We start from the raw sequence: 21,086 nt of genomic DNA, 5'->3' as shown, positions 1-21,086 counted from the left end.
TTGACTTTTTATCGCAAAATTTTGACTTTTTATCTCATATTAATGACTTTTTATGTCATAATAATGACTTTTTATGTCATAATTTCAATTTATCTCATAATCTGGACTTTTTATCTCATAATTTCGACTTTTTATCTCACTGAGGCACTGAGGTTTTTATTTTACTATCTCTAAGCCAGAATCATCAAAATTACAAGAAAAAAGGCTTGAGATGTACCTGAACATAGCCATTATGTTGAAAATAACCGTGTCTGTGCTAATATGAGTCAGAGAGAGGAAGCAGTGTGTCATCTGCTGATTCAGAGTGTTGCAGTAAATTGTGAGAAATGAATAAAAAAATATCTGCCCACCATCTGAGGCCTCGGGCATGCATTATGCATGTGAAATATGATGCATCGATTTTAATCTCTGAGAAAGTTGTTGATGCACAGTCGTATCACATTAACCTCCCCGTTACTCATCTCATCCTTTTCCTCCTCTTCCAGCCTTCCTGCCCTCCCACAGCCGCAGCAGCAGCACCCAGTCAGGAGGAGGCCTGGAGGCCGACAGCAGGAGCAGCAGCAGAGGGAGTCTGGAGGAGCTGAGTCTGTCCCGTCATAGAGACCCCTCCTCAGCCCTCTCCTCCGGCTCCACTGGGGGGATGAAGCAGAAGATGCTGCTGGACTATAACGTCTACATGGCCAAATACGTCAACCCCCAGGCTCCACAGAGGAGCCCCACTGCCACCGACAGCCCCGGGCCCAGCCCCGAGAGCAGCCCCAAAACTACCAAAAAGGTAGGAGCCAGAGGGGAAAATGACCAGCTGGAAAGAAATAGACAACCCCCCAGGAAAAGTGGGCACCTGCTCCACATCTCCATTACCTTGGGACCCCTTGTAATGTCACTTGGTACTCAGTAATTTGTCGATAAAATTGCAATAATGTCAACAAGGTCAGTTCCTGCATTTGCACTTAAAGGAACCCTGCAGAGTTTTTTCCCTCTAATTTCTGAGTTTTTTAGGACCACGGGGCATACAGCTGGTCCCATCCAGCAATAGCTGTAGGGACCAGTGCTGCACTACTGTTATACTGTGGATTTTTTATTCTTCCTCTTCCGGACTCTTCGAGTTGCAGGACGAGTAGCGTAACGAAATTGACAATTGACAAATTATATATCAAAACGTGCGGTTTGATCGGGATCGGTGTGCTATTACTTTTCTCTACCGAATACAAATTTTTCGGGACGTAAGTCGCTGGTTTTGCCAAAAATGCTTTCTGTTCGAGGCCAGAAATTCCAGTCGGTCCACCTCTGGCTGCTGTCAGTGTTCCGGAACATTCAGGTGGCAGTTAATTCTGTTGATTGCTCTGATTGCCTTTGATCTTTGATGTGATTACAGTTACAGATACACACACATGCGCGAACAGAAAGCATTTTTGGCAAAACCATAATACGTATCATTGATCCGACTTCACTTTGAGCGTCCTGAGTTCTTCCTGAACGTCTATATATGTTTTTTTTAAGAAAAATGAAAAAATAGCTTTGTTAGAGCGATCTAAAAAAACTGTTACATCTCCCTTTTTCAGAAATCTTCCTGCGTTTTTAACATGGGAGCCAATGAGGCTGTTGATGCGTGTTGGTGGCGCATCGGTGCGTCCTACGCCCAAACTATAACTCTGACAGCTTCAGTAGCCCCCGTGGCCCTTTCAGAATTTCCCCAGAGGAAATTTTCTAGTTATTGTTATTATACACAGCACATACCTGTATGTGTGCCCTGCAGATACGCAGGAGTTCGGAGGAGGCTGTGGAGCCTGAGGCCTGGGTCAACGCCTTCGTGGGAAGGATATTCTGGGACTTCCTGGGAGAGAAATACTGGGCCAACGTCGTCTCCAAGAAGATCCAGATGAAGCTCAGTAAGATCAGGGTGGGTACATCTACAGCAATATGTTTCTACAAGTGATCACTTTCAGAGACAGCCGTGTGTCTCTGATTACTGTATCTGATGTCTTTTTTTGTCTTGGCTGTCTTCTGTGTTTCAGCTGCCATATGTTATGAACGAGCTGACGTTGACAGAGCTAGACATGGGCTTCTCCATTCCTAAGATCCTCCATGCCTCTAAACCTTCTGTGGACCACCAAGGTAGGAAGAGAAACTACACGAGTAGGCAGGTGCATATATGGAAAAAAAATTCTACCAAAAGGTTTCTCAGCTGTTTTTTTTGTAGTATTAAATGTCCTTAATAACATACTGAAAATGAACATAATCTATTTGATCAAATAATCATCTAGTGATATTCTCAATAGCTTTAAATGATTCTTTGACCCAGAAAATGTAGATTTTGACACCAAGATTGACCTTCTGAGTGGCCTGGAAGTTATATTGGTTCTCATAGATTTTATATGGCTGCCATCTCCAATCCACCATCTTGATGAAGTGGCTCCCATCAAAAATTGAAAGTTATGGTGATAGAGAGCATGTGGAAAAAATGTGGTGCTTTTGTCCGGCGTGTCCCCTTTATTTAGCTCCGCCTCCTGACTAAAAGGAGTCATTTTAAAGACCCAGCGGCCGCCATTTTGAAAATGGGGCATTTCTTGTGGTCAAACATTGGTACATTTTTAGTAGTAGTATTTAGTATTTTAGTAAGTCCATCTGATACTACTGAGAAACCTTTTGTTAAATTATTTTAGGGTTAAACCATATTTGCACCTATGTCATTTATTCCACACATTAGTGGTCTGATACAAAACTGATTTTTTATTTATTTATCCGCCATCAATCTTCTTCCCCTTCCTCTGCTGTCCTCCATCATTCATCATAACTCAGGCTGTTTATCACTTCCCCCTTTCTGACAAAAAAAATGAGAATTTATCTCACTTTTCTTCCCTGAATCTCTTCATTTTCTTCATCTCTCTCTCTCCTATATCTTCCTTAACTTTGCTCTTCTTCTCTCTGGATTAAGAGTCTAGCACCTCTGCGTGCCTCGCTCTATTAAACTACAGTAATTAAACTTCTCGTCTTGGGTCCCCTTCATCCATTACTTAGACACTGACTCACCTGCCCACTGCCGACCTTGAGCCCCAGCTAAGGGACGGGTTGGACACGGAGACAAAACAGAGATATGAGGCATATTAATTCCTACCAAGATGGTCATTTTGAGGAGAAAAGAGAGAGAAGGGAGCTGGTAATGGGAGCTGTGTTTTAATTATTAGCTGTGTTTCCTTTAGGGGGAAGAGTGGCCGCTGGGAAAGTCTCAGGCCACGCCCTCTCAAATGTCCGCTCACTCTGCGTGTCTCCATTAGGAAAAAAAAGCCCCCTAGAGGGATTTAGAGACTCTGGAGTTGACGTATGGCCGTTGCTAACTGTGCACAACGTCCGCCGCTGATAAACAAACCAGCATGGCTTATTATGCACAGCGTTTCCACTGATCATAAACATAGTGATCCGTGATATGCAACGGATTAAACACGGGAGATGCAACTGTGGCCGCCATTGTATGGCGCCAAACTGTGCACAATGTCAGCAGCTGATCATAAACAAACCAGCATGGCTAATTATGCACAGCTTCTCTGCTGATCATTAACATCGTGATTGTGCATTAACCGGAGTGTCTGGTCCTTGTTGTAAACAAACAGAGATCGCTAAGTGAACACCTCCTGCAGCAGCAGCACATACACACTGTACTGCTACAGAGCTAACTGTTAGCCTGTTAGCACATACACACTGTACTGCTACAGAGCTAACTGTTAGCCTGTTAGCACATACACACTGTACTGCTACAGAGCTAACTGTTAGCCTGTTAGCACTGTGCTACTGTGCACCTCGTTCCAAGATGCCGGACTGCACTATGAAAGGGCAGAAAATCACTTTGCCCTTGCAGGATCACTATGAACACCCTAAGGTGAAGAGCCGGCACAGATCTTTCCAGCAGTATAGCAGGATTTGCGGGACCACACTCTGAAAGGAGCTTATGTTTATTGTCGCTTGTGATAACTGGCTACTTCGTCGGCTTTTACAAATGGCGTGCGTTGTTGTGGCGTCGTCACATCCTGCTTAGCGTTCTATCCAATCAGTAACCAGACTTTTTTCAGGGGAGAAAAACGGCCCTGCTCTTCTACAGGGACAAAAAGAAGTCCAGTCAAAAGACGCTAGGACGGCTCATATTCAAATTAGGGGCAATAGCCGCCTCATTCCAGGTATTGGACTGTAATGGAAACACCTCTATTAGTGGTGCTTTTAAACAGAAAGCAGAGCAAATGTGGACTTTTTTTAAAAATCAAGCTTGCTATTTTTTACCCTTAATTCATATGGATGTAATGCATAGGTTGCCATATTTAGATATTTCTGTCCTTAATATTTAGGGTTATGTCTGGTTTTTGATCCTGGCATCTAAAGATATAAAAGTACTGAAAAGGTACCAAATAACACAGTACATAAAACCGTTTGCTATTCAGTTGAAGCAGCCAGTCATGAGTCATTCTGCTGTCAGCCACATTTCCACGGCTGTGTCTGAAATGCTCATTAATGTGTTCTGTCTGAGCGTATACGCCCACAGAAATAAACTCACAAAGCATAATCAGTTGATCCTGGCACATAATGAGTCCTCGGGGGGGAAGTGCTGCACCGCAAACGTGCACCAACAGAACAGAATGCATTTGCTTGGAAAGTAACATTGCTAATTTCATATCCTGTTGATATTTCTTTGGTCTCGTGATGAGGATAAGGAGAGTGAGTGCTTCCTGACTCTTAATGTTGGGCGGACATGATTTGATTCATAATGTTTCTACTGTGCTCCAAGAACGACAAAAAGCACACAAGTTTGTGTAGATCTCGGCATGCTGATATAATTATATATAATTATTTTATTCAGTACTTAGACGTTCTTGATATGGTCATATAATCAGTTCTACAAGACCAGGGGTCGGCAACCTTTACTAACAAAAGAGCCGCTGTTGTGGTGAAAAAGTGGTGTTATGGAGCCATAAACCTTATTTTCAGCCTCACAATGAAGATAAAACAGCCTACTGAGTCTAAATTAGCCTCCCAGCATCACTAATAGATCATAATGAGCATTTTTTAAATTTGATTTTGTCAGAGTACAGCAACTCAAAACTAGACTTTAAGGGTTAGAGTTGGAGTGCAATATTCTTGTCCTTTTGCACATTCTACTTATTTACATATATGCATATATAATGGCGGTACAATATATCATATTATATCATATCTTGTGTGTGTGTATATATATGTATATATATATATGTTTATATGTTTATATACATATATATCCTGTCAGCCACTATAGAAGGCTTTTTAATACTTTATATCAACTTTATATGAATTACGGCGCACTTGTTATTATTCACGGTTATTTTTTCATTTTACCGTTCCACCTGTTATTTCCTGTCACTACCTTTCAAAATTAAAGCACCCGTTTCACACTGGATGGCACCTTTTCAAAATAAAAGCATCACAACATTGTAAAACATCTAGAATGTTTACAAACATGAAAAACAAGCTATATAATACAAAAACACCAATAGGAACCTTACTAAAGGTCATTTACAGTTGTGTTAAAAATAAATGTTAAAGTGATATAATGATTGGAGTATTTACTACTTTTTACTGCTATATTTGATTTACTCCACATTAACAGTCTCATCATAACATGTATTCTTATCAGTAGCAGCTCAAAACCAGATAATTTACTGTATTTCATAAAGCGATTACATTAATATTGAGCAGAATTTAGTTTTGCCCACCCCTGAATTAGACTTAGTCTCTCCCTGCTGTGTCTCGTTCCAGACAGAGACGAGACACTGTCCTGGCTTAATGCTGTCATGTGGCTTGTCTTTGACACTGCAGCTGCCACAAATACAAATCAATAAGCATTTATGGGGAGTGGAAAATGAAGGAGAGGAAGCAGCGAGGCGGTGGATTAATAACCAACACTCATCTGTTACAGACGTTAGGAATCATTGAGCGAGCAGCAGGGGGATCGAAATCTGAATCGTTCTCCCTTCACCTCCTCAGAAGTGTAATGTGTAAACAGGAAGTACCCCCGATAAGCCAATAAGGAGGCTCCGCTGCCCCAGAGCTGACCTTTGCAGTGTTTGCTAGAGCAGCTATTCTCAACCTTGGGGTAGATGATTTCTGGGGGTCGCCAAATCATTTTGGAAGTCAGCTCTGTCTTCACTGTGTTAAAGTGTTCATATGTTAATGTGTTTTAGTCTTTTTGGTCATTTTGTGTCTTTTTTGGTCATTTTGTGTCTTCTTTGGTCAATTTGTGTCTTTTTGTGGTCATTTTTTGTCATTTTGTGGTCAATTTGAGTCCTTTTTTGCTTAGTTTTATGTCATTTTTTAGTCATTTCGCTAAGTGAACACCTCCTGCAGCAGCAGCACATACACACTGTACTGCTACAGAGCTAACTGTTAGCCTGTTAGCACATACACACTGTACTGCTACAGAGCTAACTGTTAGCCTGTTAGCACATACACACTGTACTGCTACAGAGCTAACTGTTAGCCTGTTAGCAATTTGCAGACTGGATGCTAAGGGGTTAACATCCCCTCCGGCTCTGTGACTGCAGCTGGGAGAGACTGCTGCAGGAGGACTGTGCCGCTTCGACTCCTTCTTACTTTTCTTAATGAGCCGCGTAAGAGCGAATCTCCAAAAGTCTCCAATAACACCAGAAAAAGTCGCTAGATGTGTTGCTAGTCGCTTTTTTGAAATATAGTCGCTAAGGGGGTCTAAAAAGTCGCTAAGTTGGCAACACTGCTTCACCGGCTTTTACAAATGGCGCGTGTTGTTGTGGTGTAGAGTACTACGTCACATCCTGCTTAGAGATCTATCCAGTCAGTAACCAGGCTGTTTTCAGGGGAGAAAAAAGGCCCTGTGGAAAAATATAATTAGTGTATTCACCAAAAGGTATTAATTAAAACAACAGTCAACAGATTAATTGAGACTGAAAATCATTATTTGGGGCATTAATTGGATCTTTGAAACACTTCACAACATTTGTCAGTAAGAAAATAAACAACAGCTGCCAAAAAACGGCTGGTCAAACGGTCCTTTTTTACCCCAAATCATTTTCATCATACGATTAATATAGGTTAACTTTCATATAATTGCTTGAAATGTTCAGCATATGTGCCCCTCTGCATCCTTTATAGATAATATAAATTTCAACTTTCTTCATACATTTTTACGTGTTTTATACATTTTTATAGCACCCATGGTCCTCAGGGGTCAAAAAGGACCTCATGACATTAGACTGGTTTTAGGACATGTACAAATAAATTATTACCAACTTTTTTTTTCACCTTTTAAGGCAACTCATGACCAACACATTGATGGTCATGAGTCATGAGAAGGATGGCTGTTATACTTTATTTAGGAGTACACAAGGGTTAAGAGTTGGTTATTTTTGGTGCCGCTATGCTAATGTTGTGATTTCATGTGTATGTCTGTGTGGTTTCCCTCTCTATCTATCTGTCTGTCCGTCCAGGTCTGTGGTTTGATCTGGAGGTCTCCTACACCGGCTCCTTCCTCATGACACTAGAGACCAAGATGAACCTGGCCCGTCTGGGCAAAGAGGGCGAGGGTCTCGGGGAGCACGGGAAAGAGTGGTGAGGCTTTCAACTCAACTAGATTAGTAATAATATTGCACCCTAAAAAAATGCATGTATTATAGGCTGGACATAAAGTGGCTGTAGTTTTCCGTTTGTTTTGTTGTGGCACCGTTCCTTTAATTGATGATCTTTGCAGAAAATGTTAGAGTGGACTGTCACACCTCAATAGATGATCTTTGAAAAAAAAATGTCTAAAGAAAACGCTAGAATGCGCTGTCTTGTGAATCCTGGTCCTGTAAAAGAACTATATTTGGTAACTTCAGGTAATATTTCGAGAAAAAAGTTGCAAATATACTAGATTAAAGTGGCAAATCTACAAGAATAAAGTCGCAGATTTAAGAGATTTAAAGTGGCAAATCTGCGCGAAAAAAGTCGCGGATTTATGAGAAAAAAGTGGGGAAAAAGCAGCTTTTTTCTCCCAGATTCACCACGTTAAATCTCATAAATCTACGCATTTTTTTTCTCGTAGATTTGCCACTTTAACCCTTAAAAGGACACTCATTGAAATGCTTGCAAATTCCAAATTTCAACCCTAGAGTATATTGAAGGATATTACATACAGCCAGAATGTGTAAAAAAAAAACATACGAAAATAATGCGTAGATTTATGAGATTTAAAGTGGTAAATCTGCGAGAAAAAAGTTGCTTTTTTCCCACTTTTTTCTCTCGTAAATCTGCGACTTTTTTCGCGCAGATTTGCCACTTTAATCTAGTAAATTTGCAACTTTTTTTCTCAAAAATATGACCCCACCTCCCCCTGGGTCAGTATGTTTTTTTTTTTTAACACATTCTGGCAGTATGTAAATATCCTCCAATATTCTCTAGGGTTGAAATTCAGAATTTGCAAGTATTTCAGTGAGTGTCCTATTAAGGGTTAAGTAAATTAAAGTTGCCAGAGAGAAGACTTTGAGTCATCATTGAGAGGGGTGCAACAATAACACTGATGAAGCTCAGTCTGGTTTTAAAATGTCTCAGAGTGATTATATGTGTTTGTTTTTCTTCATTCTTGTAATAGATTCTTGGCCAAAATAGGATGTTTAAGGATTAGCTTCTTTGCTTTAACAAACAGCTCTGAGCTGGATGCTAATTAAGTAGATTTGCATTTAGAGCCATATTAGTTGTTACTTTTGGGGTTTTTTTTTCACAATGTCCTACCGTTTCTCTGTTGGCTCTTCCTCCCTTCTCTTATTATATGAATCCTTCTCTGGACGCTCTCCACTGTGGATTTGTCCAACGGCTGGTGAGTTTGGGAAAAGACGCCTATAGATGCCTGTCACTCAAACAACACATTCTGTTCAGGATTGTATGTAACGCACGCGAATGTAATAATGCCCACACGTAATAAAAATCTGCAGTTTTTAATGCAATAATCCCACAAACGTAATACATTTTCCTCAAACGTAATAACCGATGCCTACTACAAACGTAACATGCAATTTCCCACAAATGTTATAATTACTACGTTTGCAGGGACTTATTAGGTTTGTGGGGAAGTGAAAATCTTTAACTTTCAATATTTTAATAAGTTCCCACAAGTGTAGTAACGCAATTAATAACAACAGTCGCTAACCGCCGATTCCTAACTTTCACATCTTCACATTTAACAAACCAATGTTATAATAGTTTTGGATTTTTCATTAGTTTTAGTTTAGATTTAGTTGTTTTATTTTTGTTTTTTTGTTTTCAAATTTGATTAGTTTTTAGAGTGAGTTTGCTAGTTTTCTGTAAACTTTTCCCCTCTTAAACCAGTATTGCATCAGTCTTGACTGAAAAATCCCATTTCAGTCCAGCTCTAGTTTATTTTCTTGAGTGAATCATTAGAGAGTAACTTTCTGTTATTTATTTAAGCAGGGATCAAGGTTATTGCAGTTAACGAAAACTAGAATTGAAAAAACAATTGCGTTAACTGAAATAAAAAAAATTGTATTTTTTAAATAAACGATAACTAACTGAAACTGTTTTTCATGGTTACAAAACTAACTAAAACTAACTAAAATTATAGTGAAAATGTCCTTCGTTTTCGTCTTTGTCAACTTTTTTCATACGTAAACGTTTTTCGTTACTATGAAATCAATTTTATCTATCGTGTGTGTGCGTGTGCGTGTGTGTGTGCGTGTGCGTGTGTGTGTGTGTGTGTGACAGGTCCAGGCCGAGGACCTACTGTCTGGCCGACAGCGATGAGGAGTCGTCTAGTGCCGGCTCTTCAGATGAGGAGGACCCTCCAGAACTGTTCAGTGATAAACCTGCTCCTCCAGGAGCAGAGGGGTGAGTCTCTTTACTACAACAACATTATCACACATACAGGGACAGCTCAAACAACTAGAATATCATGAAAAAGTTCAGTATTTTTTGTCAGTTATCTCAGAAAGTGAAACTCATACATTATATAGATTCATTACCTCATAGAGTGAAATATTTCAAGCCTGTTTTTATTCTAATTTTGATCATTCTGGCTTAGAGAGAAAGAAAACACAAAACTCTCAGAAAATTAGAATATTGTGAAGAAGGAGGAGAGGAGGAGAGGAGGAGGAGGAGCAGGAGGAGGATGAAAAAAAAGGAAAAGGAGAGGAGGAGGAGGAGGAGCAGCAGGAGAAAAGGATAAAAAAGAGGAGGAGGAGGAGGAGGAGGAGAGGAGGAGGATAAAAAATAGGAAAAGGAGAGGAGGAGGAGGAGCAGGAGGAGCAGGAGAAAAGGATAAAAAAAGGAGGGGATGAGGAGTTGGAGGAGAGGAGGAGAGGATATGAGGAAGAGCAGGAGAGGAGGAGAAAAAAGAGGAGATGAGGAGGAAGAGGAGGAGGAGGAGTTGGAGGAGATGAGGAGGAGGATGAGGAGAGGAGATGAGGAGGAGGAAGAGGAGGAAGAGGTGGTGGAGGAGAGGAGGAGAGGGAAAGGAGGAGGAGGAGAAAAGGGAGGAGGAGAGAGGGGGAGGAGAGGAGGAGGAGGAAAGGGAGAGGAGGAAGAGAGGAAGAAGAGGAGCAGGAGGAGATGAGTAGCAGGAGAGAAGGGGAGGAGTAGGAGAAAAAAAGAGGAAAAGGAGGAGGAGGAGGAGGAAAAGGAGAGGAGACACTGTGTTTTCATTATCTCTAAGCCAGAATCATCAAAATTAGAATAAAAACAGGCTTGAAATATTTCACTCTGTGTAATGAATCTATATAATGTTTGAGTTTCACTTTCTGGAATAACTGACAAAAAATATTTAACTTTTTCACGATATTCTAATTTTTTTTAGATGTACCTGTATCTGTATTGTAAATGTGCAGAAACAGAGCAGACTGCCCACTCAGTCAGTCAGTCAGTCAGTCAGTCAGTCAGTCAGTCAGTCAGTCAGTCAGTCTCATTCTAAAGCTTGCTGCTGGTTTAATGAAGCACCCAGCTACTCTCCTTTTATCGTGGGTGCTGAGTAGCAAGAGATGCTAATATGAATAAATAATGAGCCTGACTCACTCCTTCTCCCTCCTCCTCCTCCTCCTCCTCCTCCTCCTCCTCCTCCTCCTCCTCCTCCTCCCAGCTATGTGGGAGGCCACAGGCCCAGTAAGATCATGCGTTTTGTGGACAAGATCGCCAAGTCCAAGTACTTCCAGAAGGCCACAGAGACGGAGTTCATTAAGAAGAAGATGGAGGAGGTGTCCAACACGCCCCTGCTCCTCACCGTGGAGGTGCAGGAGTTCCGCGGGACGCTGGCGGTCAACATCCCACCTCCTCCCACGGACAGGATATGGTACGTTCACTTCCAGGGAGGCGTGATTAAAGGCTGTAGGATGGAGACAGAGAGGAGCAGAACTAGGAGCCCTCTGCTGGACAAATGTAGACATACACATAATAAAAATAATACAAATGTTATTAACCCTCTGGAGTCTCCAAAAGCTCCAAATAATCCAGACTTGTTGACTCCATCCAGACTAGAAAACAAAGCAGCGTGGAGCCCTACTGTACATTTACCTCTAAAGTTCTGGCTGTAAACTCCATGAGGCCAGTTTCAGTTTGATGATGATATACCAAGTAAAACTGGAGACAAGCTCAAATAGATTTAGTATCAAATGATAGAACTGGATGTAACCCTCTTATATGTGAGATTTGACACCTTTGTTCACATTTGAAACATTTCAAATTCTTTATTGAGCATGATGGTGTTTTGAAAATTAAAAAAAAGATTCAAAATCATATTTTAAGTTGGACTAAAGGACTAAAAAAGACACAAAATGACTAAAAAAAGACACAAAATGACTAAAAAAGACACAAAATTACTGAAAAAGACACAAAAGGACCAAAAAAAAGACACAAAATGACTAAAAAATACACAAAATGACTAAAAAAGACACAAAATGAATGAAAAAGACACAAAATGACCACACAAAAAAAACACGAAATGACTAAAAAAGACACAAAAAGATTTTTTAAAAGACACAAAATTACTAAAAAATACACAAAATGACCAAAATTGTTACACTAAACACACAAGACCCAAATAAAACAGAGTCCCACTAGAATAAAAACCAGAGTTGATGACAGGATCACACACAATCACAAGATCACATTTATGTTCTTTGTTTCTTTTTGGTTCTAAATGTTGATCCAGTAAGTCAGAATAAAAAATAAATTATTATCAGGTCATAATAGTGAAAAAAATATACCAACATGGTATTTAAACATGTTTTAAAGTGGTGAATACAGGCAGGATGGAAAGGAGTCAGACATGGACTAAATAGCCCAAAACTCCATAGAGTTAATCACCAGTGACCTCAATATAATTACTACTTAAGAAAATGAGCACACAAAGGTGTATAGATATGATAAATCCTTAAGTGCAAACTGTGTGCTTTATACCGCCCTACAAAGCAGTTACACTTTTGGTTGAAATTGAGTTTTAACTAAAAAAGAACTCCTTGATGTCTGTTTTATCTTGTGACAAAATCTTAGATTTCAATTTTGCTGACTGTCAAAACATGATGCTTTAAATAAAACAGAATCCTTATTCTCCTTTACAATAATTAATTAAAAATATGCAATGATTAAGATGGAATAGTGGCATTAGAATATGCGTAGTATTCTGATAGTCTGATGGTCCAATCTGAGATTACCTTAAATCTGGTTTTATGGTAGAGACATATGTAATCCATTTTTGCCAATTTTCAATAAATACCGCTTTTTGTGTTCTTAAATTGAAAGTAATTTTTTCCATTACAAAGATGTTGTACACAATATTAAACCTCTGAAGTCCAGGAGATTTTGGTTCAAATTTTCTAACATCCTATGCATTAATTTCTGTCTCTGTTTAGCATCTTTTTCTGCACAAAACTTGGCTATCAGTCCGATTTTTCATTTTATTTTAATTAACAAAGTATAAAGCTGCCAGGAACCCAAAATACAAACAAAAGACACAGGTTTCTATGGAAATGTACCATTTTTTTAACCATTTATACACACAAAAACAGCAGAAAAAATAATAAATAATAAAACTACAAAACAGTCTATTTGCATGTAAATTAATAATAGTAATAGTTTTCATTGTAGAAAGAAAATTCACATTTTAAAAATGGTCTAGAAACATAAATGTCACACTGTGAAAGCTCCTATGATTGAACTTTAACTGACTTTCTCAGCTTGTCTACATATCATATATAAATAAAGTTATTACTGTAAATAAAACATGTATTTTCAATAAATAGATGGACTCCAGAGGGTTAAACCTTTCATCTGCACTAGGTGGCTCCCTCTTCAGCCATTTCTTCCTTATTGATTTCTTACAGGCCATCAGTAATAATCTCAGTAAATATTTATCTTTATTCCTCCACTCCAGTTCCTCTAGATCCACCAAATATAATAATATATCATTTTTAACCATGAATGTCTCCTCTCAGGTACGGCTTCAGGAGTCCTCCTCACCTGGAGCTGAAGGCTCGGCCCAAACTGGGAGAGAGAGAAGTCACTTTAGTTCACATTACAGACTGGATCGAGAAGAAACTGGACCAGGAGTTCCAGGTAAAAACTGAGAAAAAGATGGACAGGTACATCTAAAAACATTAGAATATCATGAAAAAGTTCAATATTTTTTGTCAATTATTTCAGAAAGTGAAACTCGTACATTATATCGATTCATTACACATAGAGTGAAATATTTCGAGCCTGTTTTTCTTGTAATTTTGATGATTCTGGCTTAGAGAGAATGAAAACACAAAACTCAGTGTTACAGTATAAAATGAGAATATTGTGAAGGAGGAGAGGAGGGGGAGGAGAAAAATAGGAAGAGGAGGAGAGGAGGAGCAGGAGGACAGGAGGAGGAGAAAAAAGAGGAGGAGGAGGAGGAGAGGAGGAGCAGGAGAGGAGGAGCATGGGCAGGAGGAGAAAAAATATGAGGAGAGGAGAAGGAAAGGAAAGGAGAATAGGAGAAGGAGGAGGAGGAGGAGAAGAGGAGAGGAGAAGGAGAGGAAAGGAGAGTAGGAGGAGGAGGAGATGAGGAGGAGGAGGAGAGGATAGGAGAGTAGGAGGAGGAGGAGGCGAAGAGGAGAGGAGGAGGAGAGGAGAAGGAGGAGGAGAGGAAAGGAGAGTAGGAGGAGGAGGAGATAAGGAGGAGGAGATGAGGAGGAGGAGGAGAGGATAGGAGAGGAGGAGGAGGAGGAGGAGAAGAGGAGAGGAGAAGGAGGAGAAGAGGAGGAGAGGAGGAGGACAAGGAGGAGAGGAGAGGAGGAGAGGAGAGGAGAAGGAGGAGGACGACGGAGAGGAAAGGAGAGGAGGAGAAGGAGAAGGAGGAGAGGAGAGAAGGAGGAGGAGATGAGGAAAGAATCTTTATAATATACGCCTTTCACTTTCTGAAATAATTGACAAAAAATATTGAACTTTTTCACGATATTCTAATTTTTTTGATGTTCCTGTAAATGTCATGAATACAACGTATGCACATTATCATATATCCAGCGGTGTTTATCAACTTCTGTGCGGTTTAGAAAAACCTGAAAGAAAGCCCCGCCCCCCTCAGATGATTTAGGGTGAGACTGTAGGTAATAAAAGAGACTCTGGGGTTCATTTACTGCCCACCTACATGACTTCAAAGCAGTGTGCCTGTGGCTTTACCAGCCCTCATATATATATCCAGAGTAATAACACGCCTGGCTCTAGATGAGTGCCCTGAGGAACACCTGTCCCTGTCAGCTCGGCCACACATCTACATTTATCTCTGCTGACTCTGATGGGGGTTATCATTATGTACCACCCCTCTGAACCCAGCCTGCAGGAAAATACAGTCTGCACTGCTCACTGGTGACTGAGTGTTTACATCTGGCTTTCACCAAACGCTGAACTCAGGACTCATTGGTTTACAGACAGAACAGTGCAGGGAGAATGTATTTCAGGTATCCACACTGCAAAAAAGGTGTTTAGTCTAAAAACCAGATAAAAATACTAAATCTGAGTGAAATGATCTTGCTGCATGGACAGATAATTTACCTTGACAAGATGTCTTAAATTAAGATTGTTAAATTTAGAAATAAACATGTTGAACGCTTAAAATAAGAAATTAACTCTTAAAACAAGATAAATTAAAGCTGAAAAATCTTTTTGTGTCTTTTTTTTAGTGTTCTTTTGTCTTTATGTGTCTTTTTGTGTGCTTTTGTTTAGTTTTTGGTCATTTTATGTCTTTTTGTGTCTTTTTTGGTCATTTTGTCTCTTTTTATATCTTCTTTTGGTCACAAAATGACCAAAAAAGAAACAAAAGACTTAAAAAAAAAATCACAAAAAAGACATAAAAAGACAACAAAAAAAACACACAAAAAAGACACAAAAGACGTGAAATTTAAAAAAAAGACAAAAAAAGTTTTTTTTTTATCTTGTTAAGAACCAAATAATCATCAGGTCACTCTGCTCGGGCCAGTTCATCGCTGCTGGCAGCTTTAATTTATCTGGTTTTAAGAGTTAATTTCTTATTTTAAGTGTTCAACATGCTTATTTCTAGATTTAATAATCTTAATTTAAGAAATCTTGTCAAGGTAAATTATCTGTCCATGCAGCAAGATCATTTCCCTCAGATTTAGTATTTTTATCTTGTTTTCAGACACACCTTTTAATTCTTTTCCTTTCATTTATTAATTCTTCTTTTCGAACCGAAAAATAAACAACAACAACGTACCCTTTGCAGTGTACAGGAGCTGAAAATTAAATAAAATTTTACTTTAATTGTGGTGTTTTCAAGGTTTCCTAACTGTTTGGGTTTGAAATAAAATTTAGGTTATTTAGCAAGTCTACCTACAAACAGATGATGAAACAAACTAAACTTTTTTTTTGTGTTTTTTACTTGTTTTTAGACTCACCTTTTTTGCAGTGTATGAAGTCCCTGCATATAGCTTTTTGATTCAACATATTTCAGCTTTATCGTTGAAATTAAAAATGACTTTGCTTTGTTACTGTGCTTGTCCTCCCACAGAAAATATTTGTGATTTGGCCATTTTGTGTCTTTTTTTTTTAGTAATTTTGTGTCTTTTTGGTCATTTTGTTTCTTTTTTTGTAATTTTGTTTCTTTTTTTGTAATTTTGTGTCTTTTTTTTAAAAAGAAAAAATTAATTTTGTAATGAATGAAATTACTTTTCTTTGCTTTGTTCCTGTGCTTGTCCTCCCACAGAAAATATTCGTGATGCCAAACATGGACGACGTCTGGCTACCCATAATGCACTCTGCCATGGACACACGCTCTAATGCCAACTTGGCTACTGTGACAAACGATGCCTTGAAGGACCCAGACCCAGAGGAGTCTGAGGTCTCCGACATGTAAAAGACTGCTGATAAAAAAGTGACGTAATGATGGACGTGTTATCACCATGGCAACATGACAAGCCCCGCCCCCTTTTCAGAGACCCACAGGTGCAGCAACGGGGCACCACCCCAGAGAATTATTATGACTCATAGATTGTCATCCAATCACACAGTTTTCTTCGTGTGAGATAAAATATTATGATTTATTCTCTGATGAAATACAATACACTGGGCATGTGTTGTGTTGTGGTGGAATCGACAAAAAAAAAAAACAGCCATCAGATTCAACCAGAAGAACCATAATACCTGTGATGTACAGCTGCACCAAACATGATAGTTGTACAGTGTACATTTTCTAATCGAGTGGTTTTATCGTCGCTGTAACTCTACGAGAAGTTTGATAGAGGCCGCCGATGATAAAGAGTGTGTGTGTCTGAGTGAGTTAACGTTTAACCCTTTATCAGGCAAAGAACTATATTTGGTAGTTAGAGACAGGTAATATTTCAAGAAAAAAGTTGCAAATTTACTAGATTAAAGTGGCAAACCTACAAGAAAAAATCACCACTTTAAATCTCATAAATCTGCACATATTTTTCTCATAGATTTGCCACTTTAATCTCGTAAACTTTTTTCTCAAAATATTATTTTCGTATTTTTTTTACACAGTATGTAATATCCTCCAATATCCTCTAGGGTTGAAATTTGGAATTGGCAAGTATTTCAATGAGTGCCCTATTAAGGGTTAAAGTGGTGAATCTGGGAGAAAAAAGTAGCTTTTTACCCACTTTATTCTCGTAAATCTGCGCCTTTTTTGGTGCAGATTTGCCACTTTAAATCTCTTAAATCTGCGACTTTTTTTCCTGTAGATTTGTCACTTTAATCTAGTAAATTTGCAACTTTTTTCTCGAAATATTACCTGAAGTTACCAAATATAGCTCTTTGCCTGATAAAGGGTTAGAGGGAATAGTCCTAAAAATTTGGACATGATTTTGCAGAAAGCCCCCCCGCGTCTTCTGATGCACATTTCACAGGGAAACAACTCATTGATCATTGATCATTGATCACCCATCCACACTGCTGCCTGTGCCGGTTGCTTGGCACTTTTATGCAAACAGATTGGAAAGGAACTGTGTCCATCGAAGACATGACGTTAGTTACTATGGATACTTATCATAACATACAGCCTGTGTGCTTTTAAAGCGTGGGTCTCAAACTCCAATTACGGCCCTCGTGACGATATTTTGTGGCCCCCGCCTTGATATGAAAGTTTAATGTGAGTTTTAAATGAATGGCACTTTACTGTGTTGTGTGTGGAAGGTCCCTTTGATTACTTTTTTTGGTCATTTTGTGGGTTTTTTTTGGTAATTTTGTGTCTTTTTTAAATAATTTTGTCTTTTTTAGTCATTTTGTGTCTTTTTTTTAAATAATTTTGTGTCTTTTAAGTAATTTAGTTTTTTTTCTGTCATTTTGTGTCTTTTTCTGTCATTTTGTGTCTTTTTTGGTCATTTTGTTTCTTTTTTAAGTAATTTAGTTGTTTACTGTCATTTTGTGTCTTTTTTTAGTAATTTTGTGTCTTTTTGGTAATTCTGTGTCTTTTTTGGTCATTTTGTTTCTTTTTTAAGTTATTTAGGTTTTTTTCTGTCATTTGTGTCCTTTTTTTGGACATTTTGTGTCTTTTCTTAATAATTATGTGCCTTTTTTAATAATTTTGTGTCTTTTTTGGTTATTGTCTGCCATTTTAAAGTAATTTAGTTTTTTTCTGTAATTTTCTGTCTTTTTTTTGTAATTTTGTGTCTTTTTTTGGTCATTTTGATACTGCCTCCAGCGGCCTCCAGGTAATTTGAGTTTGAGACCCATGTTTTAAAGGGTTAGTTCAGATTTTTGAATTTGGGTTGCATGAGGTTAGTGTATTACTTACAGTACTGCCCTACAAAGTCTAACTGCAGTAACTACGTTTTTGGGGTCAAAAGTCAAATAAATCATCATGATTTTTGAGCATAAAAATGACATCATCAATACATGTAGAAATAAGTGTCATATCAATTATCTACCTATAACACATTTGGATGGCCAGTTAGAAAACGTTAAAAAACTTTAAAGCCGTTTTTCTCAGTTTTACCTTTTGCATAGTTACTGCAGTTAGACTTTGTAGGACAGTATAGACTTCTTCTATTTATTTCTTTTTGCCAGAACAGTTTTTAATTTTAAGCATTTTCCCCAAAATAAAAACTCATTTAAACTAACTGAATTTGAAAACAAAAATTGAAGACGAAATTAAAACTAAAACTAATGAAAAATCCAAAACTATTATAACCTTGATACATTAGTTTCTGTGCCGGTACTCCTGTTTGCTGACGACTATCTACTGTCTGTAACAAACCGACTATGGAGAAAAACCTCATACAACCCCACTTCTATAAATCTGAGCCACCCCTTTAACTGTGCAGCAAGGTTCAGAGCTAAAACTGACTTTCAAGCAGTGAATTAAAACATATCTGCAAACACAGCAGCTGAACATTGCCTAGGTCTGATGAATGTATAAACAGGAATGCAGCTGCCTACTAGCTGTGCAAAAGGAAAAGCTCATTCACTAACGTGCTTCTACGCAACATGCTTCAAGACTGCTTTTCATGTTTTATTCAGCAAAAGTAATAATTTTCTGTTTTTATTGCCAAAGCAATCTTCCAGTCGTGTCTGAAGGCTACTGTGTGCACTGCAAAAAAAAAAAGGTGTGTCTAAAAACAAGATAAAAACACTAAATCTCAGGGAAATGATCTTGCTGCATTGACAGATAATTTCACTTGACAAGATTTCTTAAATTAAGGTTATTAGATTTAGGAATAAGCATGTTGTACCAAAAAATAAGAAATTAACTCTTAAAAGAAGATAAAAAAAACTTTAGATTTAGAAGTGTTAAATAATTTATCTTGTTTTAACCCTTTGATGCACAACATGGGTCTAAAGTGACCAAATATGTATGAGTTTTAATGTTTGCAATAAAATATTTTCAACATTCAGTATTCAGTAACTACTTAGCTAACTTCTTGCGTAAGTATTTAGCTAGGTAGCTTGCTAAGCTTACTTCTTGGCTAAGTAGCTTGCTAAGCAAACTATTTAGCTAACTTCTTGGCTAGGTATTTAGCTAACTAGCTTGCTAAGCTAATTACTTAGCTAACTTCTTGGCTAAGTAGTTAGCTTAGCAAGCTACTTAGCCAAGTAGTTAGCTATGTAATAACACAAAAACTTTTTTTCTTCATAAAGTATGAGAGGCAAAATGGAAGTAATGATCGGTTGTTATCAAAAACAAGATATTTAAAGAATACATGGAATATTCAATCATAAAATAACTTGATATCAAAAGATAGAGCACATAAACACAAAGTAAGCATTAAATAACATGAGGAATGAATGGGGGTCATTTTTGACCATGTTGTGCATTAGAAGGGTTAAGAGTTAATTTCTTATTTTAAGTGTTCAACATGCTTATTTCTAGATTTAATAATCTTAATTTAAGAAATCCTGTCAAGTGAAATTTTTTGTCTATGCAGCAAGATCATTTCCCTCAGATTTAGTGTTTTATCTTGTTTTTAGACTAAACACCTTTTTTGCAGTATGAGGTAAACAGTGACAAATAAGCAATCAGTTATATAATCGTGTGTTCCTATTGAGGCCACTTTACAGGGATGTACAACTGAAGTTTGGGCAGCAGGAGCGTGAGAGGTTTTTTTTTTTTTTTAATGAAAAGAGAGGAAAACATAGCCACTCTTTTTGTTTTATTTGAATAACATACTGGATATTAGCCATATTATTTAAGGTGTTCTGGGCACGTCCAACTGGTAGGAGGCTCCGGGGAAGACCCACACTCCAGAAAGGTGTTTAGTCTAAAACCAGATAAAAACAGTAAATCTGAGGGAAATGATCTTGCTGCATGGACAGATAATTTACCTTGACAAGATTTATTAAATTAAGATCGTTAAATCTAGAATTAAGCATGTTGAACGCTTAAAATAAGAAATTAACTCTTAAAAGAAGATAAATGATCTAACACTTCTAAATCTAAATTTCACAAAATGACAAAAATCTGGCATGAAATGACCAAAACAGACCCAAAATGACAAAAAACAGGCATAAAATGACAGAAAATAAACAAAAAATGACAAAAATCTGGCATAAAGTGACCAAAACAGGCACAAAATGACCAAAAAACAGATATAAAATTACAGAAAAATACACAAAATGACCAAAAATAGGCATAAAATGACCTCCCCACACTGCAAAAAAGGGGTGTCTAAAAACAACGCTTAAAATAAGAAATTAACTCTTAAAACAAGATAAATTATCCAAGACTTCTAAATCTAGAGGGTTTTTTTTATCTTGGAATCGCTGCTTGCAGCTTTAATTTATCTTGTTTTAAGAGTTAATTTCTTATTTTAAGCGTGCAACATGCTTATTACAAGATTAAACAATCTTAATTTAAGAAATCTTGTCAAGGTAAATTATCTGTCCATGCAGCAAGATCATTTCCATCAGATTTACTGTTTTTATCTTGTTTTTTATAACACGGTGGTCTGGAATGCCCTGCTTAACCTGCTGCCCTCGCGACCCGGCCCCGGATAAGCAATGAAGGAAAATGGATGGATGGAAAAGACATCCAGCTTATGAATGCTTTTTGTTGTATTATTATTTATTGATTCGCTGTTTCTTTCTTTCTGTACTGTACACATTCAAGAGGTTAAACACGGTTA

General features: G+C 38.0%; 1 protein-coding gene across 1 annotated transcript in view; it reads left to right on the top strand.

Moving 5' to 3' along the window:
* Positions 1-16,843, top strand: part of tex2 (testis expressed 2) — a 60,129-nt gene extending 43,286 nt beyond the window's left edge. The window contains exons 7-14 of the mRNA XM_059347115.1: positions 486-775; positions 1,757-1,900; positions 2,016-2,115; positions 7,479-7,599; positions 9,745-9,867; positions 11,111-11,320; positions 13,461-13,581; positions 16,211-16,843. Of these exons, the coding sequence (XP_059203098.1) occupies positions 486-775; positions 1,757-1,900; positions 2,016-2,115; positions 7,479-7,599; positions 9,745-9,867; positions 11,111-11,320; positions 13,461-13,581; positions 16,211-16,360 (1,259 nt within the window). The 3' untranslated portion in view covers positions 16,361-16,843. The remainder of the gene's footprint in view (positions 1-485; positions 776-1,756; positions 1,901-2,015; positions 2,116-7,478; positions 7,600-9,744; positions 9,868-11,110; positions 11,321-13,460; positions 13,582-16,210) is intronic.
* Positions 16,844-21,086: the final 4,243 nt, after the last annotated feature.

The sequence above is a fragment of the Centropristis striata genome, chromosome 13 (assembly GCF_030273125.1).
Source record: "Centropristis striata isolate RG_2023a ecotype Rhode Island chromosome 13, C.striata_1.0, whole genome shotgun sequence".
NCBI lineage: Eukaryota > Metazoa > Chordata > Actinopteri > Perciformes > Serranidae > Centropristis > Centropristis striata.
The sequence above is the reverse complement of the archived record's forward strand: the minus strand, read 5'-3'. Positions and strand labels throughout refer to the sequence as shown.